The sequence below is a fragment of the Sceloporus undulatus genome, chromosome 3, assembly GCF_019175285.1.
Source record: "Sceloporus undulatus isolate JIND9_A2432 ecotype Alabama chromosome 3, SceUnd_v1.1, whole genome shotgun sequence".
Classification (NCBI taxonomy): domain Eukaryota; kingdom Metazoa; phylum Chordata; class Lepidosauria; order Squamata; family Phrynosomatidae; genus Sceloporus; species Sceloporus undulatus.
The window spans coordinates 275253647-275278634 of NC_056524.1; the positions used below are offsets into that span (position 1 = coordinate 275253647).

The 24988-nt window shown below is 48.9% G+C and overlaps 1 protein-coding gene across 1 annotated transcript in view; it reads left to right on the forward strand.

The window, feature by feature from the left end:
• ATP13A3 (ATPase 13A3) overlaps positions 1 to 24988 on the forward strand; it is a 62194-nt gene that overhangs the window by 27597 nt on the left and 9609 nt on the right. Inside the window, 20 exon segments of the mRNA XM_042458277.1 lie at positions 672 to 744; positions 3385 to 3516; positions 3641 to 3820; positions 4242 to 4399; positions 6252 to 6440; positions 6784 to 6845; positions 7433 to 7583; positions 8644 to 8760; positions 10864 to 10881; positions 11004 to 11157; positions 11276 to 11396; positions 12617 to 12741; positions 13376 to 13554; positions 16663 to 16785; positions 17879 to 17958; positions 21714 to 21756; positions 21859 to 21968; positions 22443 to 22539; positions 23188 to 23260; positions 23803 to 23983. Coding sequence (XP_042314211.1) covers positions 672 to 744; positions 3385 to 3516; positions 3641 to 3820; positions 4242 to 4399; positions 6252 to 6440; positions 6784 to 6845; positions 7433 to 7583; positions 8644 to 8760; positions 10864 to 10881; positions 11004 to 11157; positions 11276 to 11396; positions 12617 to 12741; positions 13376 to 13554; positions 16663 to 16785; positions 17879 to 17958; positions 21714 to 21756; positions 21859 to 21968; positions 22443 to 22539; positions 23188 to 23260; positions 23803 to 23983 — 2366 coding nt within the window.

The following is a 24988-nucleotide window of genomic DNA, read 5'->3' on the forward strand; positions in this document are numbered from 1 at the left end:
ACTCTGTAATTGCATGGGTAGGCATGATAGAGGAACTGGAATGGTGTGCTTGTGGACTAGGATGATGCAGCCTCATGGGCTGGCCTGTGCCACTTCCCCGCTTGCTGCATTTGTGGCACACTGCAGGCTGGTATTCAAAGGCAACCAGGCACAAGACAGTGAGGTAGTCCAGAGGCTACCAAGGCAAGGATGAGGGGTGGTCAGGTCATCCCTGTGTAGGAAGGAGGAAGCTGATGGTCTAACCCCCCCCCCCCAAAGGCTACCCCCTGAGCATCGCCTCCCAAAATAGGGTGAGTCTGCTCTTTTGGGAGGGGAGTGGCCCCTTTTAAACTAAGCTGTTAATCTGTTTGCTGGGTGGATGTGTCAGCTGCTGGTCTTCCGCTCTCCATCTTGGGGTCATTTTTCTGTCAGTCCTGCTACTGACTCCAGATGAGCACTAGGGAATGTCACTGGTTTGGGATGACAACTCTCCAGATCCCCCACGCAGCAGGGACAATGGCTTTGTTGGGTGGGGGATTCCGATAGTCACCATTAAAAGAAATGTAATGATCCTGTGCTCTTCTCCTGGCCACTGGTGCAGGGAACATGGTGCGGTAGATGCAGGTGGTTGTCAGTGACCCCATAGGGCCAGTCTGGCTAGTGGCGACTTCTCTTTCCTTTCCTTCCCTCAGCAATACCAGATGCTCCATGAGATGGTGGCTGCTCACAGCGTTGTCAGAGTGTCGGTCAGCAGAGCAAATCAAGGTAGGGGGGCAGGCTGGACAAGCGGTTCACCCGAAGGGAAAGGGGGAGGTGGTGGGACCCATGTCTGTACAGACTCCTGCCCTTCATGATCACTTGTGGGGAGGGCTTCTGAAGAGCGGGGCAGCTCCATCTCTTCCATGACTGTGTGTGTATATGTATGTGTCGCTTGACTGCACCTGACAGGAAGGATCCTGGTTTTGTGGATTGTGAAAGGGTGAGGGTTGGCTGCTGGCATCACAGGGGACCAGGAATCCTCTGTGCCACATTTTCTGCTCAGCGAATTGTGTGGTTCGCAGACGTTGGCAGGACTGCATCTGCCAGCATTCCTTACTGCTGCCTTGGCTGGCTAGGGGACTGCGTGAAATTTGATGTGATTCCTCCACCATAGATCTTCTTCTGTGGGACTTTGAAGGTCCGTCATGGGCCTGTATATGCGTGTGTGAGGAGACAACTGCTTACTCCTTTAATCTGCCTCCTCACAGAATGGGGGCATAAGAATGAGTGTCTGGCACTTTCTGCAACAGGCTGCCCAGGCATATCTTCCCAAAGGTGGCACCTCTTTAGCCAGTGAGGTTTTTAGTATTCACTGGGATGGTGGTGGTATGAGAAAGAGGCTTAGCCTCAGCAGGCAGCTTTGCCTTTGGCTCTCTGTCAAGGAACCAGAGAGTCATGGAAGAGACCTCCAGGGCCATCCAGTTCAACCCTGTTCTTCCAAGCAGAAAAACATAATCCAAGCACTCCAGCCTCTGCTTAAAAACCTCCAGAGAAGGAGACTCCACTGCATTCTGAGGCAGCGTCTTCCACTGTTAAACAGTTCTTACTGCCTTACCGTCTTGGTGAAGACTTTTTGGAATAATCGGCCCCTGTTCTTTCTGCCCTGGGCTCCTGTGTTCAGCACCCAGTTTCCTGTTCACAGAATTCAAAAACATAGATAGTGTCATAGCCAGCCAAGAGCAGGTCTCGGAGGATGAGGATGGGGCTCCTCCAGTGCAAGAGGTAATTGAGGCTACACCAGGTGCTAATCCTGCTCTGCCAGAGCCCAGCCCTGATCTCCCAGCCCCAGAGGAGGAGACTCAGCCAGGTTCTAGTGCTGATGGGATTCCTCTGGTGGTACAGCAGCCTAGTGGTGACTCTGGGGAGGAACCAGGCCTGGAGGTTCCCTCCTTTAGGCAACGCAGGGCTGAGAGTGCTGGCAGACACAGGTCCAGGAGGATTGCCGAGAAACAATTGGCAAACAAGCCTCAGCTGGCACCGAGAAGAAAGTCTCCTACTTAAACACCTGTGAGACGCTGACTCAGTGTCAGAGTTTATTGCATGACTCTTTGGTGTGATTGCTGCCGGCACTGGCTCCGTGTGTCCTGACTCCTTGTTGCCTTGACTCTTGACCTTGGAACGGACTGGACTCTTGCTACCTTCTGGCTGCCCTGACCCTGGACTGGTCTGACTACTCTGACCTCTGTTTTCCTGACTTCGGCTCTGGCTTTCGGCTTGTTCTTTAAATTTCGCTCCTTGCAAGGTTTGTGGACTGTTTCCAGTTGCTTGCTAATTACCTTGCTGAGACATCCTTATCAGCGTTGTTTGTGTGTGCTGGCCGCAGTCCAGGACAGATAGCCATGTTAGTCCGGTTTGAAATGCTGCAGGAACCTCAACCAGGCACATTCTGTCTGTTACCCAAAAACATAAAAAGGGCAAGCCTGAATGGTCCATTGTCTCAGTCATTGGAACACTTGCAGTTGGTGCCCCTGGATATATGGACAGTATCCTTAGACCATATATCGCCAACACACTGAGATACGTGAAGGACATTGCTGACTTTATACAGAAATTACAGTCCATCTATCTCTCCAGGAACACTATCTTAGCCACGATGGATGTGGTGTACCAGTATACCAACATCCCACACATGGATGGACAATATGCAATCAGGAACATCATTCCAGATGGGACCATTGTAGACCTAGCCATTCCTGTCTGCCGCTTTGTTCTCACGCTGAACTAATTGAGAAAGTAGTTCATAAGAATGAACACCTTCAGGTTAATGGTATTACCATGGACACATTGTGGTACTACAATATGCCAACTTCCTTATGGCTGACCTGGAATGCTTCCTTAACTGCTACACCCAGAAACCTCTTTTCCAGAGTCATAGAATCATGGAGTTTGAAGAGACCCTAAGGCCTATCCAGTCCAACCCTTTTCTGTCATGGAGAAAGACACCATCCAAGCCCTCTCCGTGACAGATAGTCTTCTAGCCTCTGCTGAATAACTTCCAAAAGGAGGAGAGTTCACCACTCTCCGAGGGAATATATTCCACTGTTGAACAGCTCTTACCCTCAGGAAGTTCTTCCTAATGTTTAAATGGAATCTCTTTTCCTGTGGCTTTAATCCATTGTTCTGGGTCTTAGTCTCTGGAGCAGCAGAATTCCAGGTCCAGGTTCCAGTTGTACTCTCCTCCTCATCTCTCTTTAAGAGATCTCCAGGGGCTGGAGGACACTGCCCTGACAGCTCCCACCAAGAGACCTCATGAGGCATTCCACGGTTTTAGTCTGATTACAGAATTTTTTTTTAAAGCCGATGCTGGAACTGGACGCTATGTATGTGGCTTATTTTCCATATTTGTACACCTCTTTCTAACTTCAGGTGCAGAAGAGATCCTTTCCACAGAGCTGGTGCCTGGAGACGTCATTGTGGTTCCACTGAATGGGATGATCATGCCCTGCGATGCTGTCCTGGTCAGTGGGACGTGTATCGTCAATGAAAGCATGTTGACAGGTCAGGGAAGAATGGCTTGCCCTGCAAATCTGGGCACAGGAGCTGAGAGCTGGATTGGTCAGGGTGGGGCAGGTGTGCTTGCGTCTGGGGGTGACCATGCTTTTTTCTGTCGGTCTGGTTTCAGGCGAAAGTGTCCCGGTCACGAAGACTAACCTGCCAAATCCCACAGAGGATGCCAGAGCTCTGGCGGATGAAGTCTACAGCCCTGAAGGACACCGTAGGCACACACTGTTCTGTGGCACCACCGTCATCCAGACCCGCTTCTACAGCGGAGAGCTTGTCAAAGCTATTGTTGTCCGAACAGGTAAATATGTCTTATAAGGGATGAGTTGAAGGCTCTGAGTGGCAATGATAACCCCCCATTTTGTCTGATGGTGGAGCATGGCGTTGTGTTTCTTTGCCACTGTGATTCAAGGCAAGATATGATGCCAGGCAGGCAGAGAGGAGTTCTTTCACCTGTTCCCTGGGTACTGCTTCTTATCTGAGGATGCTGGTGGGAGGGTGAGGGCACATGACACTTGTCCTGGGGTTTCTCTCTCTTGAGGTGCCCCTCTGCCCCTTGTGGTCCCTTAAAGGGCTTCCCTGCTCCTGCAAAGAGTCTGGTCAGTGTCTGCCAGGATGAGCCTGCTCCCTCCCATCAATAACATGCCATCTTGGCTTTTTAAGGTGGGGGTGGGATTTGCTTGCTCCCCCATGTTCTCCAAAAACCCCTCTTTGTTTTGTAGGCTTCAGCACATCTAAGGGGCAGCTCGTCCGCTCCATCTTGTACCCAAAGCCAATGGATTTTAAGCTCTACCGAGATGCTTACATGTTCTTGCTCTGCCTGGTGGGGGTGGCAGCTGTTGGATTTCTGTACACAGTGGTCATCAGCATTCTTTATGAGGTATGGTCCCTGCCAAACTCCTTTTTCCCTTAATCTCCTCAGCTGACCACTAGAGGCTGACCAAAGCATCCAGCAGATCAGAGCAAGTTTCAAAGGGGTGGCTGCTACCAGCCCACCTTTCCCCTTGCAATCTTTCTCCCCATTTCTGCCCCTAGGAATAAGTCTCTGTGCCAGTGGATAAAGTTGCCAAGGGGCAATGGGTAAATCCTCTTTTTGGCTGCCAGGGAAAAAGGGAGGGTGGCCCCCCACATCCTTCAGCTGTGGCTGGTGCTCTCTTTGTTCATCAGAAGCAGGAGGAGAGCAGCTCCCTTAGCAAAATGTGGCTCTCAGTGTAAGACCAGGCAGAACATTGTTAGTTTTGCAAGGGCTGACTTTGGAAGTGTTAGCTTAAGGAAAAAGGAAAGGCAGGTCCCAGTCTGTAATGTGCCATTTGGCCTCTTGCGGCCCCAGCTGTATCTTCCAATATCCCCTTTGGGAGTTGCTCCCTGAGGCCTTGTCAGCTCTCCTCTGAGGGGACAGCAGGGCTCTCCCCCATCCCCTTCATCTTGGCGGTGGCGTTGTCTCTAATAGGGTTTATTTATATGCCGCCCAATCACTGGGAATCCGGGCGGCTTACAACAGAGGGGATAATAGACGGTTCCCTGCCCTCAGGCTTACAATCTAAAAAGACACGACACAAAAGGAGAAGGGAATGGTGGGGGGGGGAGGGGATCAGGTCCAGCATTCTTCTCTCCCTATGAGTCCTGGACCAAGGCAGATGGACTGGAGGGAGGGCTCTTCTTCTTCAGGCTAGCCCTGGTGGAGCTGGGCTGCCTGGTCAACTCCCTCGCGGGCCGGAAGATGACAGGTATGGAGGGAGGAGTCTCTTCTTCCAAGCTAGCCCTGATGGAGCTGGGCCTGCCTGGTCAACTCCCTCGCAGGCTGAAGATGACAGTTATGGAGGGAGGAGGCTCTTCTTCCAGGCTAGCCCTGATGGAACTGGGCCTGCCTGGTCAACTCCCCCATAGGCCGGAAGATAACAGTTATGGAGGGAGGAGTCTTTTCTTCCAGGCTAGCCCTGATGGAGCTGGGCCTGCCTGGTCAACTCCCTCGCGGGCCGGAAGATGACAGGTATGGAGGGAGGAGTCTCTTCTTTCAGGCTAGCCCTGATGGAGCTGGGCCTGCCTGGTCAACTCCCTCATGGGCCGGAAGATGACAGTTATGGAGACAGACAATTCTGTCTCTGGCAGAATGAAGCTGTTGGCACCTGCTTCCCCCTGAGCCCCCCACTGGCAGGGGTGTGTGTGTGTGTATGGTGAGGTTACTGAGTTCCAGGCCTGTTTCCCCTTCGGTTTCTCTGAGGGTAGGAGACCCTTTGGTCCCTTGGACCCAGGATCTGTCTCCTCCTCACAACAAGAAATGGGCCAGTGCTTTGGGTCTGAGGGCCAGTTTTCTCTCTGGCACACTCTGGCGGCTGAGCAGCGTAAGGGTGTGGAGGCTGCCCTCTGTCTATAACAGATGGGCAAAGGATGGCCTGTGGACCCCAGGACCATTTTTGTGGGCCCCTGTGGCCTGCCAAGAGCTAGGCATTTTTTGACTGTGAGCTGCTCTGAGAGCCTTTGAGGCTGAAGAGCGGGTTATAAATACTAAAACTTTGTTTTGATCCACAATGCCACCAAATCCACTCTAGCAATGTGGAGGCTGTTTCTATCGTGTTTGGAGGCTTCTTGCCCGCCCCCTCTGGGGGTTAAAAACAATTTTATATACATAATTCTTCATAGCCATTTTTTGGTACCCAAATACTCCAAAGTGTCCACTAGCAGGTATAGCAGAAGGCTGTTGTTCCCTAAGCGTGGTGCCTCTTGTCATGTAGGTGTCAGCTAAAATCATCATCATTGAGTCCCTGGACATCATCACCATCACCGTCCCGCCTGCGCTTCCGGCAGCCATGACGGCTGGGATTGTGTATGCCCAGCGGCGGCTGAAGAAAGTCGGGATCTTCTGCATCAGCCCCCAGAGGATCAACATCTGTGGGCAGCTGAACCTCATCTGCTTTGACAAGGTTCTTTCTTTGTTGATGTGTGGTCCCCCGGGTTCAGTTCAGGATGAGGTTTGCTGGAAGATCATCCCTTCCACTGGTCTTGAGCCTCAGCCTTCTTGTGGTCCATGGAGCTAGCCAGTGAGCGTACTGTATGGCTATTGAGTGGGCCCCAGGGGTGGGAAATGCCAGGGCCTCTTTGGTCTACTCTGGCTGTCCTCACAGGGAGCAAATCCCAGAGATCCGGCTGGCCAAGGGGTGGTGGTCAGATGGCTCCCGTGAGGGAGCTGGCTGGATGTGGGCCTTTTTTGCTTCCTCAGACCCTGTTTCTGAATTTCATTTCTCCCCTCTCTCCCTCTTTTACTAGACGGGCACCCTTACCGAAGATGGCCTGGACCTGTGGGGGTTCCAGAGGGTGGAGAGCTCTCGGTGAGTCGGAGGGAGGGCAGCGTAGGGGTGGGATGGGGTGAGCTTTGGCTGAGAAAGGCAGGCTGGAAAACAAGAGGTGGGCAGGGAAAGGGAGAGGGAAAGAAGTTCTCAGAGGACTTGCATTTGTTACGGTGCATTTTGGAAATTCTGTGTCTGAATTCCTTTTTTACTTGCAGACAGATATGTGCTCTCATAATCCTCAGTCATTTAGAGTGCTATACTGCCCCTGAGACTTCTGGGGGGTGGGTGCAAGGTCCCTTTGGAGGGTCAAATTCCTTTTCTGTGATGGTGAGGAATCCCACCAAAGGCCATGCCAGATAATGCCCCACTCCCCCTCCATGTTTTGTGTCTACGTTCCTCTCCAGCATTCCTATTAGCCAGAGCATTGGCTTATGCATTTTTCTTTTTCTAGCCTGGGTAGCATTTTGATTTTTTGTGGAATGTAGACTTGGGAGCAAGTTGGATGGCTGTCTTTGAAGAAAGACTGAAATGTTCTGGAAGTGGCTCCCACCCAGGATCCTGGAACCATGCCAGTGATCCTGGCTGATCACTGGCATGGTTCCATCTGGCTTCGTTCCTCCCCATAGCTTCCTTTTGCCAGAAGAGAGTGCGTGCAGCGAGGCCCTGGTCAAGTCGCCCTTCGTGGCCTGCATGGCGACCTGCCATTCCCTCACCAAGATCGAAGGAGTGCTTTCTGGAGACCCCCTCGACCTGAAGATGTTTGAAGCCACTGGATGGGTGAGGAGCAGTGCCTGCCAGGGAAAGGAGGGTGCAGGTAGCAGGGCAGGTGGTGCCCAAAGTGCCAGGGAGTGAGTTGGCCCTCTCTTAAATTGCAGGCAAAAGGTATAGCAAATTCAGGGGAGAAGGTTTGCTGTGCTGGATCAGCCCAAAGGAGGCTCGCTAATGGCACTTTCCCTTCCCCCATTGATCCATGAGGTGCCCCAGTGGGACTAGGGCTGCTAGTATGGCAGCAGGTGGGCAAACGCCCCTCCACTGCGACTGATGCCCGGAGGACTGCTGTGCCTCTGAAGGTCGCGACAGTGACCCTAAGCTCCATGGATGGGCATCTTTCAGGAGTGCTGTGTTGCATCTTCCTGCATGGCTGGGGGCTGGCCTAGATTTCCCTTGGGAAACCCTTCCAGCTCTACGATTCTGTGATTCACTCAGTCCCCTTTAAAAGAATCCAGACAGCAGCCATGATGCCATCTTGTGGTAGCAAATGCCACAGTTTAACTGTGCATTATGTGATTAATTTTTCAAAAATGTATTAACTTTATTTATATCCAGCTCTCCCTCTCGCTCCCGGCCACAAAATCAACTCTAATCAATTAAAACAGATCCAATTTAGCTGAAACATACAAAAAGTTATAGCTAAAGTGAAATTAATGTCAATAATATTAAAAACAAGGTAGAGCATACAATTCCAAATTATGAAGAGGCCGTATAAAACAGTTTATTACATGCAGTGGAACACACCGTCCAAAGCTCTACCTGTGAAGATGTCCAGTTCTTGAAAGCCTGTCTTGGCTGCAGATGTAAGGAAAGCTGGTGCAGCTTCTGTTGCCTCTCCAGATCACAGAGGGCTGCTCTTCCTTTTTCCAAAGAAGGAAGCCTGTTTACCCCCCTCCCTTCCATGCCAGTAATGGGCAATAATGTGCGGTTGGACAGGGTGCCTTGCGTTGCTCTTTTCCCATGGAAGGAGAGGCTATGAGCTTTGGAAGGCCTGCTTCTGGGGCTGAAACTGCAAAGCAAGCTGGTGTCTGTGCTTCATGTCTGCCTCTGTGTGTGTTTCATTCAGATTCTTGAAGAAGCAACGGAAGAGGAAACAGCCCTTCACAACCAAATTATGCCTACTGTGGTCCGGCCTCCCAAGCAGTTCCTTCAGGACTCCAAACCTGCAAGCCACAAAGAAATGGTAAATCACTTCAGAGGCTTCCTTTGTTGTCTTGGGTCCATTCTGCTCTTCATTTATTTTGGAGAAGAAGGCCTTGACAAGGTTTCCCATGACATTCTTGCAAACAAGCTTGGAAAATGTGGGCTAGACAAGGTAACTGTTACATGGATTTATCATTGGTTGACCGGCCGAACCCAAAGGATGGTCAGCCATGGCTCCTTTTCATCCTGGAGAGAAGTGACCAGTGGGGTGTCCAGTGGGGCTCTGTCCTGGGCCCAGTCTGCTATTCAACATCTTTATCAATGACTTGGAGGACAGAATTTGGGGCATACTTATCAAACTTGCAGATGACACCAAATTAGGAGGAGGAGCTAATACTCCAGAGGACAGGATTAAAATTCAAGATGAACCTGAATAGACTAGAAAGCTGGGCCACAGCTAACAAAATGAAATTTAACACAGAGAAATGTAAGGTATTGCACTTAGGGCGGAAAAATGAAATGCACAGATATAGGATCATGGGTGACACCTGGCTGAATGAAACTACGTGTGAAAGGGATCTAGGAGTCCAAGAAGACCACAAGTTGAACATGAGACAACAGTGCGATGCGGCAGCTAAAAAGGCCAATGCTATTTTAGGCTGCATCAATAGAAGTATAGTGTCTAGATCAAGAGAAGTAATAGTGCCACTGTATTCTGCTTTGGTCAGGCCCCACCTAGAATATTGTGTCCACTTCTGGGCGCCACAATTCAAAAAGGACATTGAGAAACTGGAGCCATGTGTCCAAAGGAGGGGGACCAAAATGGTGAAGGGTCTGGAAACCATGAAGCCCTATGAGGAAGAACTTAGGGAATTGCTGGGGATGTTTAGCCTGGAGAAGAGAAGATTAAGGGGTGATGTGATAGCCCTGTTTAAATACTTGAAGAGATGTCATGTTGAGGAGGGAGCAAGCTTGTCTTCTCTTGTGCCAGAGAATAGGAGACAGTAGATCAATGGATGCAAGCTGCAGGAAAAGAGATTCCACCTCAACATTAGGAAGAACTTCCTGACAGTAAGGGCTATTCCACAGAGGAACACACAGAATCCCTTGGAGATTGTGGTGGGATCTCCTTCTTTGGAGGTCTTTAAGCAGAGGTTGGATGGCTATCTGTCAGGGATGCTTTGATTGAGATTTCCTGCATGGCAGGGAGTTGGACTGGATGGCCCTTGTGGTCTCTTCCGACTCTACGATTCTATGATTCTTGAGCCACTGGTGTGGAATGGGGACCATCTATCTGGCTGCTCTCTTCCCCAGAGCTCTAGGTCAGTTGTCAGACTGGGGAGCAGCCAGGCTGGGGGGGGGGGGAAGCTATGGGTCACATCTTTGTTTAAAATATTTTACACCACATTTCCTGGGAAGGCATCCCTTAGATCAATCCCAAAGGTTGAAATAGCATGTGTGCAGTAGCATCTTATAGCAGGGATGTAAAGAAAACCCCTTTACCTTGTGTGTTGGTCAGAGGCTAAGAAAGCAACACCATATACAGGGTCGGCCCAAGATACTTTACTGCCTGAGGGTTCAAATCCCTGCTTAGCCACATAAACCTACAATGGGGCGGGGGGGGGACGGGACTGGATGAGTCTCACTCAGCCTCAGAGGAAGACAAGGGCAAACCTCTGGGTGAAACTCTGGCCAAGGAAACCCTAGGAGAGGGGCTCCATAAGTGGACATTGGTTGGAAGGCAGACAACAACCTCATTCCAAGGACAGGCAGCAGGATGGCTGAGTCCTAGTTTAACCATCATGTTGGGAAGACATTCCCTCCTCTAAAAGAGTGGAGGCAGCAGGATGGCTGAGGGCCCCCCAAGAGCCCTTGTGGCACAGAGAGCTCTGCCCCTTCTGCCAACGCAGAGGACTGCTCCCATGCACCACAGAGTCCAGCCAGGAAGCTGTGACTGATGCCCTCCCTCAGCCTCTCCCACCCAAGTGGGGCTGCTCTGGCTAGTGTTAGGACTGGACTGTTAAGCCTTCATGGAAGATTTGGGGAAATAGTCTGCTGCAATAGAGCTTTGGACAGCGATGGAGTTGGAGAGGCAGTGACAAAGTCTCACTTCCCCCTCCCTCATTTCCCCCTCCCTCTGCAGGAGCTGTTTGAACTTTCGGTGAGTACCTTCCCTTTCGCTTCCTTGGCTGCCTTCCTGTCGATGCCCCCCATCCCTGCCCCGTTGGCTGGTGTCTGGCCTGACTCCCTCTCCTCCTCCTCCTCCTCCTCCAACTGGGCCAGGCGAGCTACGAGATCGGCATTGTGCGGCAGTTCCCATTCTCTTCCGCTTTGCAACGGATGTGTGTGGTGGCAAGGGCCCTCGGGCAGAAGAGGATGGATGCCTATGTAAAGGGGGCCCCAGAAGTGGTAGCCGGATTGTGCAAGCGCGAGACAGGTACGCAGGCAAAGGACAAGAGAGAGAGAAGTGCACACTGATGGTTTGCACTGCAACTCAAATATGGCTGCTTCAAATATTATTGTGATTATTATTTGTCCTATTCTGTTTTTATTAGTCCCCAGTGACTTCGAAAGGGTGCTGGAAGAGTACACCAGGCAGGGCTTCCGTGTCATTGCTCTTGCTCACAAAAAGCTAGAATCCAAACTGACCTGGCACAAAGTCCTGAATGTTGGCCGGTAAGTTGGCAACAAAGGCAGTTCAGTTCCTGGGTATACCTTTCACAACCTGTGTCCCCTTAGTCAGGCTTGGCAGAAACCTCCTCTGTGGTGTTCTTGCTGGGAGAATGGTGTGTGGGTCATGCCTGCAATTTGAATCCATATTTTGCCCTCTTGTAGCAAAGGAGGGGCATGACATGGGGGCCCTCAGACACCACTCCTTGCCTCTGTGGTCCGCACTTGAGTTTCCTGGAGCCCTAGAAGTAATGTCATACCATTTTCTGCCTCTATTTTGGGTTAGCTTTTAGACTCAACAAGGTGGTTTTGAGGCAAAGATGGAGGTCCTGGGGATGTGGAAATGGAAATGAAGCTGCAACATTGATAAACAGTTTCCTTCAGTTTTTGGCCATTGTCAGATGGGAATTTTTGGTAAAGGAACAAAGTGGCTTTGGGTAACTTCCTGGAGACTTTGGGGCCAGATATGGCAGGTGGTTCTGAAATGCCAGACTGCAGGGGAGGGATGAACTCTGGGTGGCTCTCCTGCTTGCCCCTGCAGCCAGTGGGCATATCCTGGGCTTGGCAAAGAGGGAGGGGGGCCTGGGCTTTCCTTGCCACCTCCCTTGTAAGCCTCCCCCTCTTAGTCAGCCCTTGGTGGCACTCTGTGGTTGGCCTCTGACAACAGGGCTGGGTTCCATGGTAGCCCTCCTGCCCATGGATCAAGCTCTTCCCCAGATGTAGGCCTACTGCTCAACACCTTACTTTAAATTTCAGGAAGGTACCTGTTAGTCAGTTGGCCTGACCACCTTTTTCCAGCAGTTAGGTCCCTGGATCCAGCCTGACAGATCCAACTTGGTAGTGTTGCTTTTAGGACTAAAGTTCCTGAAGCTCTGAACCTTGCCCTTCTGAGTCGGCCTTCTCCATGAGCCACCCACCACAACGCCAGAAGTAGATGATCTCAGACTTAGCTGGCATTGCATGTTGAAGGGATTTCCCCCCTCCAACATGCCTCTCTCTTGCACTTAATCTCCTCTACTGTTTTGCTGCCTGGTTCACACCATTTGCCATGGCCTTGTGGCAGCTCTTGCTGCTCCACACTTGCGTTCTGCCACATCCCTGTCCCCTGCGATCCCTGAACCTGGATTAATTTTGCTGTCAGGTGAATCAGCAGTTGGCTGTCCCTGTTGGTTCCCTAACAGCGTGTGTTTATGTATGTCCCTTTCCCCCCATCTGTTTTGCTGCAGAGATGTCATTGAGGCCAACATGGACTTCATGGGGTTAATAGTAATGCAGAACAAGCTCAAGCAGGAAACCCCGGCTGTACTGGAAGATCTGCACAAAGCTGGCATCCGCACTGTGATGGTCACAGGTTTGTAAGCCACGCTTCTGGCCCCTTCAGGTTGCTGAAGCCTCATGGGGTATTGTACAAAAATGGGCACACATGAGCCCAGGCTTCTGGTCCTGTTGCTGTTGGATTTGGCCCCAACCTGAGTCCTCAGGGTTGGGTTTGGTTTCGGCACAACTGCCCTTGGGTCAAGGTGAGAGTGACAAATGAGTAAATTCTTTGTTTAAGCAGTAATGGTCATGAGGACAATTCTATTACCTTTGTAAGCTGCAAACAGCAAGTTTTATTTCTGGTTCTATATGGAAGTTTATTTAAAAATAATTACATCGATATATCGGGGCTAGTTCATAAACATGGCAAGCCCAAAGATCAGCCAGGGTGGAATAATAATAGGCTGCAAAGAAATAATGGAGGTGCTTTATTTTGGGCTGATGCTTGGATCCTCAGTATATTGGGGGCTGGAGTTAAGAAGTCCCTCTTGGTCTGTTTGGAGCCCTCTAAGTAAAAGGAGCAGAAGCATGGGGTGAAACTAGTTGGGGATGAAGGGATCAGAGGCTGCCTGAGAGGAGAGTTTCCAGAGCCAAAGGGATAGTGAGCGGCCCAGGAAGGTGGTCGAGGTGGCAGGGCCTGACCCTCTCCCGTGTGCTTCCCTTTGCAGGAGATAACATGCTGACGGCCATCTCTGTGGCCAGGGACTGTGGGATGATCCAGCCTCAGGACAAAGTGATCATTGCTGACGCACTGCCTCCCAAGGACGGCCAGCCGGCCAGGGTCAACTGGCATTACGCTGATGCCCTGCCAAAAGATGCCAGTGCCACACTGGCCATCGACGTGGAGGTAACTACAGAACCAGCCGACCAGAGCAGGGGATTTTGTGGTTCTATGGAGTGGCCAGCAGCCATTTCCCCCAGTGGAAACGGAAGGGAGGGACCAGTGGCTAGGCAGTTGTGTGCTTTCACTTCCTTCTAGCAACTGGAGGACCTTTGGTGAAAAGGAGAATGCAGAGGGTAAACTGAGGAGTGTGTACACACGCATGTGTAAGCATCTTCAGGGGTTGCTTTCTGCCCCACACATATATACCTTCAAGCCTTTCTTATCACCCGCTCCCCAGTGGACTTTCAACCAGCAAGCCAGTCTTGGAGGGGGGGGGGGGCTGGCCGAAGGGAGTGATTAGAGAAGGCCTGATATGTGTCTGTTCTGTCCAGTATTGCTCCTGACCGCTGATCCCTCCCCCCGCAAGTGTCGGTTGAGTAACACACATTTGCCATGATGTGGCATACATTCCAGTCCTTGATGGCCTATAAAACAGATCACAAAAGTTGAGGAGCCTCCAGGCCTCTTGAGGAGCAGGTGGGTGCCATTTGCTCAAAGGCAAAGCGGATTCTCCTTGGTTGGAGGTTTTTAAGCAGAGGTCAGAGTCAGCCACCTGTGGATATAATAATAATAATAATAATAATAATAATAATAATAATAATAATAAATTTTATTTATGTTTTCCCGCCTCTCCCGAGGGATCGAAGCGGGAATACAGTCAAAATACATAATACGATAATATAGTATAACAATACAATAATTCCAATAACATTTAGATAAAATCAGAGTATAAAACAATGTGCTATCTAAAAACATGCTCTGTGCCGATCTCAATTAACATCCTGAGGTAGCCTTCCATTGAAAGTGATATTCAGCCTCATTGGAAGAGGTGAGTTTTCAGCGCCTTCTTGAAGGCATCCAGAGTAGAGATAAGTTGGATCTCTTCGGCGAGATTGTTCCATTGCAAAGGGACCATGGCTGTAAATGCTCTTTGGTGAGTGGTTGTTAACCTCACTTTGGGAAGCTCAAGTAAATACTTCCCGGTTGTTCTGAGAGTGTGGGACGGATTGTGTTGGGAGAGGCGTTCCCTCAAATATAACTTGGGCCCAAGCCATGTAGGGCTTTATAGGTAATAACCAACACTTTGTATTGAGCCCAGAAGCTAATAGGCAGCCAGTGAAGGGATTTTACTACGGGTGTTATATGGTCTGACCTTGAGGTTCCCATGACCAATCCGGCTGCAGCATTTTGAACTAGTCGAAGCTTCTGAACTTGGTACAAAGGTAGCCCCATGTAGAGCGCATTACAGAAATCCAAGCGAGAGGTTACCAGTGCGTGTACTACGGTTTCAAGGTCCTTTCGGTCCAGACAGGGACGCAGTTGGCATATCAGCCGCAGCTGGTACCAAGCGCTCCTGGCCATCGCATCCACTTGAGATGATAACTGTTGAGTTGAGTCCAGGAGTACTCCCAAACTGCGGACTTTGTCCTTTAGGGGAAGTGTGACCCCATCCAGGACTGGATGGCAAATCTCCCTGCCTGGACCTGGGGTACCTTTCGCAAGTACCTCTGTTTTCTCTGGATTCAACTTGAGTTTGTTTTCCCTCATCCAGCCCATTACTGACCCCAGACAGGCATCCAGAGGAGAGTCACTGTCTCAGTCGGAGCCATGGAGAGATAGATCTGGGTGTCATCAGCGTACTGATAACACCGAGCTCCATGTTTCCGGATGATCTCTCCCAGCGGCTTCATGTAAATGTTAAATAGCATGGGGGACAGGATGGCGCCCTGAGGGACGCCAGATGTCAGCTCTCTTTTACGGGAGCAGCTGTTCCCCAGCCTCACCATCTGGAGCCTTCCTGAGAGGTAGGACCGGAGCCACTGGAGCGCAGTGCCCCCGATGCCTAATTCTCTCAGGCCTTCCAGAAGGATACCATGGTCGATGGTATCGAAGGCCGCTGAGATGTCCAAGAGCACCAACAGGGTCACGCTTCCCCTGTCAGTGGCCAGACGGAGGTCATCGACTAAGGCGACCGTGGCAATCTCAACTCTATATCCCGCTCTGAAGCCAGTTTGAAATGGGTCCAGATAATCGGTTTCATCCAAGACAGCTTGGAGCTGAAAGGCGACTGCCCTCTCGATCACCTTGCCCAGAAATGGTAATAGGGAGACCGGTCTGTAGTTATTCCTCAGCAGGGGATCTAGGGAGGGTTTCTTCAAAAGTGGTTTCACTATTGCCTGTTTTAAGGCAGATGAAAATATACCCTCGCGAAAGGATGCGTTACTTATAAGATAGAATGGTGTTTTTATAGCATCTCCTCCCTGAACGGTCAGCCAAGATGGGCAAGGGTCCAGAGAACACATCGTCTTCTTTACACAACCAAGGAGCTTGTCCACGTCATTGGTATTTACAAACTCAAAGTGATCCAGTTTAATCTTGTTTCCAGAGTCACTGGGTACCTCTCTCATTGATTCCGTCAAAAGGCCGGCCTCGAGATCAGCCCTTATCTGAGAGACTTTATCGGCGAAAAAGTCATTAAAAGCATTGCTGCAGGCTGTGGTTGGTTCTAGTAAAGGGTTCCGGGTGGCCAGGAGTTGAGTTAGTTCCCTAACCACCCTGAACAGCTCTGCTGGGCAGTTGCCCTTCGCCGGCAGCAGGGTAAATAGCCCTTTAGGGTCCTTTCCAATTCTGTATGGTTCTAGGATCCTGTGGACCCGTGGCCTTCCTTGCCCTGGGCCACGCTGGCTGGGCCTCATAGGAATCGTGGTACAGTCATCTGGAGGCTGGGACACCTCTTCCAAGGTGGCTTCTGCCACTTCTGTGCTCCTTTTCAAGTGTTTCTTTTATTAAGAATTAACATTTTTTTAAAAAAGTGTGTCACCAAATTAAAAAGGGTGCTTTTTATGTTCCATGTTACTTGAGACATTCCAGTGGGTGCTAAACTGTGGGTGCAGGTTGTCTCAAATCAGGCATTTTGCTCACATCTGTCAGTCGGCTGCCCCCCTCCTGCAAATTTCTGCCAGGCAGAGGACTGCCTGCTTTGGCCCTAGGCTTCCAGCTTCTTCTAAAAGAGCAGCAGGAGTGCTTCCCCCCCCCCAAGGAAACAGGCATGACCCTCCTCTTTCCTTACAGGATATCCCTATTAAACTGGCGCACAAAAGCTTTGAGGACCTCCAGGTGACCAGATACCACTTTGCTATGAATGGAAAGTCCTTTGCCGTGATCCAGGAACACTTTCAGGATCTCATCCCCAAGGTTTGCATCAGGCGTTTGGCAGGGGGAAAGGAAGGAGGGAAATTTAGCGCATTGGCAGTGCTGCGCATGTCAGGAAGAGAGAGGGATAGATAGGCATGATCATAACAGCCTTTGGCAGTGCAGTGGTGCAAACACAACAGGAGGGGCCATTTTGCAGGCTTGGATGGAAAGAAAACCCCAAAGTGACTACAGTGTTTTTAGTTAGCCAGAGGTGTCCCGTTTCCTCCCAGGGTGAGCCCAGGCGAGGAGCTTTTCCAGAGCACCTTCCTCCTGTTTCCTGGGCTTGACTTATCCTGAGGGCAGCCAAACACACATCTCTGCCCCGCTGACAACGCAGCCCCAGTTACAATAGCCAAGCTAAGGGCAGAGCTGTGGTTGCCTGGCATGCCAACCTCTCCTCTGCTTCTTTGCCACTCTGGCCAGTGGGTGCTGCTATGGAAGCTCCCCTCCCTGCAAGACACAGCAGCACAGACGCGCACGCACACACACACACACACACACCCCATATGTAGTTTGCTGCTGGCGCCAGAGATAAATTGTTCCAAATCTTGGAGGTTCCTCCTAGCCTTGGAGAGACCATTCCTCCTCCATGATTTGGTCTTGGCCTTTGAACAGCCATGTCTTCTGCACCTTGGTAGGAGGCAGTTGTTCCTCCCTGCTATGGATCCCCTGCCCTCTCCCGCTTTTGCAAGAAACCCAGAGAGGGTAAAGCCTCTCTCTTTCTCTCTCACTTTAATCCTTGGGGTGAGCTGCCCAGATACCCATTAAATACAAAAATGAATAAAAGGGACATTTTTTGTTCACTATTTTGTGCTCCTGCACCCAAGAGTGAAACTCCCAGTGCTTCAGTCTCTCCCCATCCCAATCCCCGGCTTAAGTAGTCCTTCTGTGCCCCTTTCCCCCAAGGCAGTGTGATCCTGGCAGTGATGCTGGTGAGGATTGGGGCCACCAGAGACGGGTCCCTGGCAGGCCAGGAAACGCTGCAGAACCCATCTGGGGCTTGAGAATCTACAGGGTCCCCTCTCTCCCTGCTTTGGGGTTTTTTGGGGGGTTTCCACGTGACGCGGGTGGTAAGAGGACCTGTGTTTTCCAGCTTGTGCTGCATGGCACCATCTTTGCTCGCATGGCGCCGGATCAGAAAACCCAGCTGGTGGAGGCTTTGCAAAATGTGGAGTAAGTATTGCCCTTTCCTGCTGGGGCCACTGCTGCCTTCTCACCTTCGCCTTCAGGTGTTCTGGTTGGTCCACGTGGCCTTTGAAGCAGGGGCCTTTCCAGACCCTGCAGGTTTTTTCTGCAGGCCGTGATTGCCTGCGTGTGGCAAGTTGCCCCTTTCTTTGGGTCCAGGGGCATCAAGGGGACTGAGGGGGGTCCCTGCATTCCTCCGCCTGTTATCAGAAAGGGGCAAAAAAGGTGTTTTAAAATGGGTTTTCATACTTTCTGTAAACATTTGTTGTTATGGAAGCCGCTTTGGGGGCTGGACTGGGAGAAAGGCAGCCTATGAATAAAGTAAATAAATACATCAATAATATATATTTTTAATCTAATAAATTTTTATTAGACAAACATAACACAAATACAATCTTACATGTGAAGTACTTTACCTTCTCTCATTGCCGTCCTTCCCCTTTTCTCTCTTCTCCTTCTCTCCTCTGTTCCTCTGTTCACTCTTCCTCTTTGCTAGACAAACTTTCTTCACTTACACTTGCCCTCTTCCATCTACTAAAACATTCTTTCTTCTTCGCATGACAGATCATTCTGGCTAACTTTCAAAGACACACTGCACTAACTAAACATACAATCAACTCCTAGCCCTATCTATTCATCCAACATAAAAGACATATCTTCCCGTCTTCTACATGGGAGTAATCTTTAACGTTTCATTTGTGATCCTTATTATCTATCTATTTGTTTACTACTGTCTCTATGCTACATCTTACTCAAAGCTTCTAAGAAAGGCTCTAGTTTCCTAATAGTACTTCTTCATGGCCATTCTGTTAACTTATTAACTTATGTTCAAATCAACATTTTTTATTCTATCATGTTAGTTACTATTACTTAAAAGTATTCTAATCTATGAAGCCTTCAAGTTCCTTTTCTTCTTGATGCAGAAAAGTGATCACGCTTTCCCATTCTCTATATTTTCGTCATTTTAAAGTCCGTTCTTTTATCTCCGGGATGTTTTCTTCTTTCCATTTTCGTGACAATACAATCCTTGCTGCAGTGACCAAATGAAAGATATTCTCTCATTTGCGACCAATTGTATTTAGTAGGTGAATTTCAGGTTTAAATTCCATTTTAATTTTTAACATATTCCCTATTAAATGATGAATGTCATGCCAATATTTTTGGATTATCGGGAAGACCACCAACAATGGGAAAAGGTTCCTTTTCCTTTTAAATCTTTAGTTCCATGTCTTTTAGCTAATTTGTCTTCTGGCGTCATATACCATTATAGGACATTTTATAGTAATTCTCCCTAATATTTTGACTTCTTTTAAGCGTTTATTCCATGAATCTTATTCCCATTGATCTCACTCTATATTGTGTCCTATATTTTGTGCCCAAGTTATCATATTGTTTTAATGACTTCTTTTTCTAGTTCTATTTTCAATAAAAGATTGTAAAGTTTATTTTCTCATTTCAGTCGTTCTTCCAGTTCTGTTTCTTCTTCCACAAACTTCTCCTTCTGATCTGTTTTAATCCTTTCTTTTAGTTCCACTTTAGATACCAGTGGATTTTATCATTTTGATCCTGAAATTCTTCTTCTGTCTTAAATCTGTCGTTCTCCCCATCTTTTTTTACTAACAGGTCTTTCTGCTTTAACCCATCCTTTACCAGTCCTTTCTCTCTCCGTAAAAGGGCTTCCTTTCTCATGGAGTTGGTTCACTTTTTTCCAGATCCATCCTAGCGGCTTCTTTATACAACGGTTGTTAAATTCCTTGTCTGTTTTCTCTTTATTGTAATGCCAACCAAAAGTTAATTTTTCTCCCTCTGATTTCCATAATTTTCTGTCTTTCAGTTTTAACCAAACTTTAATCCAAATCAGACACGTAGCTTGGAAGTAAATTTTTAAACCTGGGACGGAGAAACCCCTCTTTCTTTAGGATCCCGTCGTATTTTCATCCTGATCCTGAGGCTTTTTCCCATCCATATGAATTTAGACAAATCTTTTTGCCAAGTTTGAATTAATTTCTCTTTCTGTATTATTGGGATTGTTTGATATAAAAAGAGAATCTTTAGTAATATGTTCATTTTAATACACGCTATTCTTCCTAATAATGATAATTTTAAAGATTTCCAACTTTCTAAGTCTTTTTTAATTTGGTTCCATAATTTATTACAGATCTGCATTCTTTGTTTTATGTCAATCCCTAAATACCTTACTTTTTTGTTATATTATAGCCTGTTGTTTCCATTAATTCCTTTTCTTCCCTTTGGTTTAAACTTTTTGCTCAAATTCGTTAAGTTCCTTTTGTAGCATTTTACTATTTAATAAAGGATCCTCTATAAAAAAACAACTAAATCGCCCGCAAAAGCTATTGCTTTTAATTTAGTTCCCTTGTTCTCTAATCCCTGAATTTCTCTATTCTGATCCGTTCTCCTAATAAGTATTTCTATTAGCATAATAACTAATAAAGGAGACTAATCTTTACTACCTTGGTTTTTTCTCTGTTCATAATTAAATGGGCCTCTTGTTCTCTATATATATATTGCTCTAATCCATTCCAGAAATCTTTTTTTAACTCCTATCTTTTTGAAAGGTTCAAGCATTTTAAGCCACTGCACTCTTTCGAAAGCCTTTTCCTTGTCTATTAGTACAATCGCCACTCCTTTGCCTTTTTCCTCTTCAACAATTCAAGAGAGTTTATCATGATTCTAATGTTCTTCCTTAAATATCTTTGGGGTAAAAAGCCATTTGTTCCTTTAAGGTTTTTTTTAAATCTATGGCCAATATAGTTGTGAAGATTTTATAGTCCTTGTTTAGTAATGAGATTGGTCTATAATTTTTAATTTCTTGGGGATCTTTATCTGTTTTTAAAATTAATGTAATCTTTGCTTCTTTCCATGTTTTAGGGACATTTTCAATACTCATTTCATTTAACATTTTTTGCCATGGTTCAGTTAGTTCATTGTAAATCCATCCAGGCCTGGTGTGTTTCCTTTCTCTCTCCCTTGGAGCCTGTCTGATTTCCTCTTTTGTAATTGGGAGATACATAAATAATATTGACCCTCAATTATGTGGAAGAAGAAAGGTGTCTGAGAGAGAGGGAAATGAAACGGGGGCAGAGTGGCCGCTTTCTCTGCTTCTCTTTTGCTTCCCTTGGGCAGAGCTCCTTGGCAGGCCTCTCTTTCTATCTCTCTCTCTCTGTATCTGGTGCTGGGGAGATTGGTGTAGTTGGGGGTCAGTAGGGCTGACCCTCCAAGGGATGGCTCCTTCTGGAGGAAGAGATGATTCCCCCCACCCCACAACCAGCCTTTATGCCTTAACCTTCATCCCGGGTGGCTGGTCTCGCATCCTTTTCTGTGGAAGCACAATGCTCCCCAGCAGTGACTCTTGGGGGGTGCTTTGCTTCTTGCTTGCTCCCGCACATGCGCAGGTGGGGACCAGGGCTCTGTGTGTGTGTTGCAACCCTTTGTCCTGCAGGGGAATCTGGGCTTTGGCACGGCAGTCCTGCTTGCTCTCTCGCATGGAGATGAAACGGACCGCTCTCTGGGGGTGTCCTAATTATGGGCCTCGGTGTCTCCCCTGGCTGGGACAAGTGGAAGCATGTTGGCAGTGGTGTGCTGCCCTGTTGTGCCAGGCCCTGCCCTGTTTGGGCCATGGGTAGTGCTCTAATGAGAGTCCCCAGAGAGCCATACAAAGGCAGAGATATTGGGCTGAGAGAAGTGGATTAGGCCCACTCCCCATGTCTTTGTTCTCTTTACAGTTACTACGTGGGCATGTGTGGTGACGGAGCAAATGACTGCGGGGTGAGTATTTGTGCCTGGTTAAAACATGGTTCCTATTTGGCTCATTAATCCTAATGGATGAAAGTAATGTTCACTGTTCTCTCTCCATATTCTCTCTGGCAGGCACTAAAGCAGGCACATGGTGGCATTTCCCTCTCTGAGCTAGAGGCTTCTGTAGCATCGCCCTTCACCTCCCGGACCCCCAGCATCACCTGTGTGCCAAACCTGATCAGGTAAAGGGATGCTCAAGAGTTTTCTGGAAGTGGGGGTCCAGTGTAGGACAGGTGGCACGGTGCTCCTGGTGCCAGGCAGACCAGCCCAGTTGCATGTTCTTGCCAGAGTGCCAGGCTCTGAGTGAGAAGGGCCTGGCGGGCAGAGGAGGGGAGTGCCATTCACAACTTGGAAGGGCTGTGGGATTACTGCCCCAGGCGGCCTTTGAACAGCCCCCAAGGGCAGGCCAGGAACAAAGCTGCCCCCATTTTGCATACTCAGCAGCCCACCAGGGCATTTGCTCATCTGCTCTGCCTTCCTGTGGCAGATCCCACTTCATGGCGGGTGATTTCCTTTCTCTCAGTTGTGGGTCTGCCTTCTGGCTTTTGCTTTTCCGCAAGGTATGGTGCCTGTATGGGAAGGCTTTTATTTACTCACACAAAATCTGGAAGCTTGCTGTAGCCTCTTGTTATTGTGTGGATGCCGTTTTTTCACAGGGAGGGCCGCGCTGCTTTAATAACTTCCTTCTGCGTGTTCAAATTCATGGCTTTATACAGTATCATCCAGTATGTCAGTGTCACCCTCCTTTACTCAGTGAGTATTTTGCAAGCAGGTTTTTGCTGTTGAGTTAAACATTTGTACAAATGTGGTATTTGTGAAGACAGTGGGAAAGCCTATCCACCCCATTCTTTCTTGTTGGCTGAGGTACAAGGGGCTCCATACCTTCTTAACCAGTCCCCTCCTGCTTCAGCAGGCACTGAGCTAGTAGGCAAAACAGGGGCATAATGTAGTGGTTATGCAATGACTCTGAGCAAAAAGTGTGTTGCCATCTTTGCATTCCCCATTCTCTCATTTCAGCCACAAATGCTGGGACGGAGAGGGCAGAGTGGTCATCCTGTTACTTAGGAACCTGAAGCTCTGGGGGAGGGGGGGCAGGCCAGTTGTGGTGGCTGCAGAGCAAGCCCTGGCCCCACACAGCAGTGGGGTGGGCACAAGTCTCCTTCTTTGGAGGTCTTTAAACAGAGGCTGGATGGCCATCTGTTGGGGATGCTTTGACTGAGAGTTCCTGCAGGGTAGAAGGATGGGGAGCTATATAATGGACTGGATCAGGGCCCTTGAAGTCTCTTCCATCTCTATGACTCTTTGATTCTAAGTCTCCCTGGCTCAGAGGGGACCCCTCAGTGCTTCTGAAGGGCATGGCAAAGACACTGCTGCAAAGTGTCATTGGTGCTTCCCTTCTAGATCCAGAGCAACTTGGGAGATTTCCAGTTCCTCTTCATTGACCTCGCCATCATCTTGGTGGTGGTCTTCACCAGTGAGTATTGCCCCAGGCTCCCTTGTGGTTGTGTCTTTCACTTTCAAAAGGGCTTAAGTCACCCCTCCGCTCTCAGCTGCCCGCAGAACAGCCCTGCAGTGTATGTGTCCGTGCTGCAATTGAGTTCCAGACACAGGGCCCCTCTCACTCTCTGCTCTGCTTGGCTCTGGCTAAGTCCCTGGAGCCCCAGGAGAAAGGAGGCTGCTGAGAGCAATGGGGGCTGCCATGGATTGCGCATGAGCAGAACAGTGTTACAGACATCCACTCCCGGCTCAGTGCTCTGTCCTGGTCGGAAGAGCAGCTCTCATGAGCTTCTTGCTGTGAAAGGAGATGAGAGAGACCAGAAACCCGCTGCTCTCTAACCCCTTTTCACAGCGATGGGCTCAGCAGCAGCTTTTTTGGCCAGGGTTGAGTACCACCGTGAAGATGGGGTTTGCCCCAGCTGTGCCAGTGTGCAAAACGAGTGCAATTTATGTCAGTCCTGAGTGCAGAACTTGGCTTCATGGAGATGCTCCTTTCTCTCGCTTCTTGCATCTCCGCAGTGAGCTTGAATCCTGCATGGAAGGAGCTGGTGGCACAGCGGCCACCCTCCGGCCTCATTTCGGGGACCCTGCTCTGCTCCGTCCTTTCTCAGATCCTCATCTCCCTCGGCTTCCAGACCTTGGGATTCCTGTGGGTCAGGCGGCAGCCCTGGTACGAAACCCGGGCCCCACTCTCCCGCAAGTAAGTGGGCAAGGGACCCCAGGGGTTGCTGTGGGACTCACGGGTGGGTTTCATTTCCAAAGGCCTTTGTCTCTGTGTGGAATTGGCACGGTCTGCCCTTCAGAGAGGCTTTCAAAACAGAAAGCTTTTAAAGAAAGGCCAGGGGTGCTATACAAAGTATTTGATATTTTAATATGTAATTTGTTTTAATTACTGTAGGAATGTAATTCTATTTTAATGTACTGTTTTGTTATGTTTTTAATTGTATTGTTTTTTAATGTTGTAAGCTGCCCTGAGTCCCAGTCTTAAGAGAAGGGTGGGATGATACTAATACTACTACTAATGCTGCCATGAGGACATGGGGGTGTCCAAGATATACAGCAGCATCTCATTGTGTGTCCTGGAAACAACTCTGAGGAGGCCTCAGATGATTCCAGTGGGCAAAAGAGGAGCTGAGGCTCATAGGCCTCTGGGGAAGCACAATGATTGATCGACTGATCAGTTGCGCGCATAAATATAGATAGAGAGAGAGAGAAAGAGAGAGAGAGACTCCCAGCCACTAAGGGCTCCCCAAGTAATTTAAATAATTTAAAATAGTACATAAATTTAAAAAAAACCACCTTTAAAAGCACCTTAACATACTTGTTAAAACAGCCTAAGCTTTAAATATGCTTTTAAAGCAAATGATTAAAACAGAAGAGTTTCAGGCTCGGGGCACAACCCTTTTAGCTGCCCACTTGGAGGGTGGGGGGAATTCCTTACGTTTAAAATCATAGAATCATAGAATTGTAGAGTTGGAAGAGACCCCAAGAAGGGCCCTGATCCAGTCCAAGCCCCTTCTTCTGCCATGCAGGAACTCCCCATCAAAGCATCCTCATTGACAGATGGCCATCCAGCCTCTGCTTAAAGACTTCCGAGGAAGGAGACTCCACCACAATCTCCGAGGAAGGAGTGTCTTCCATTGCCAAACAGCTCTTACTGTCAGGAGATTCCTCCCAATGTTGAGCTGGAATCTCTTTTCCTGTA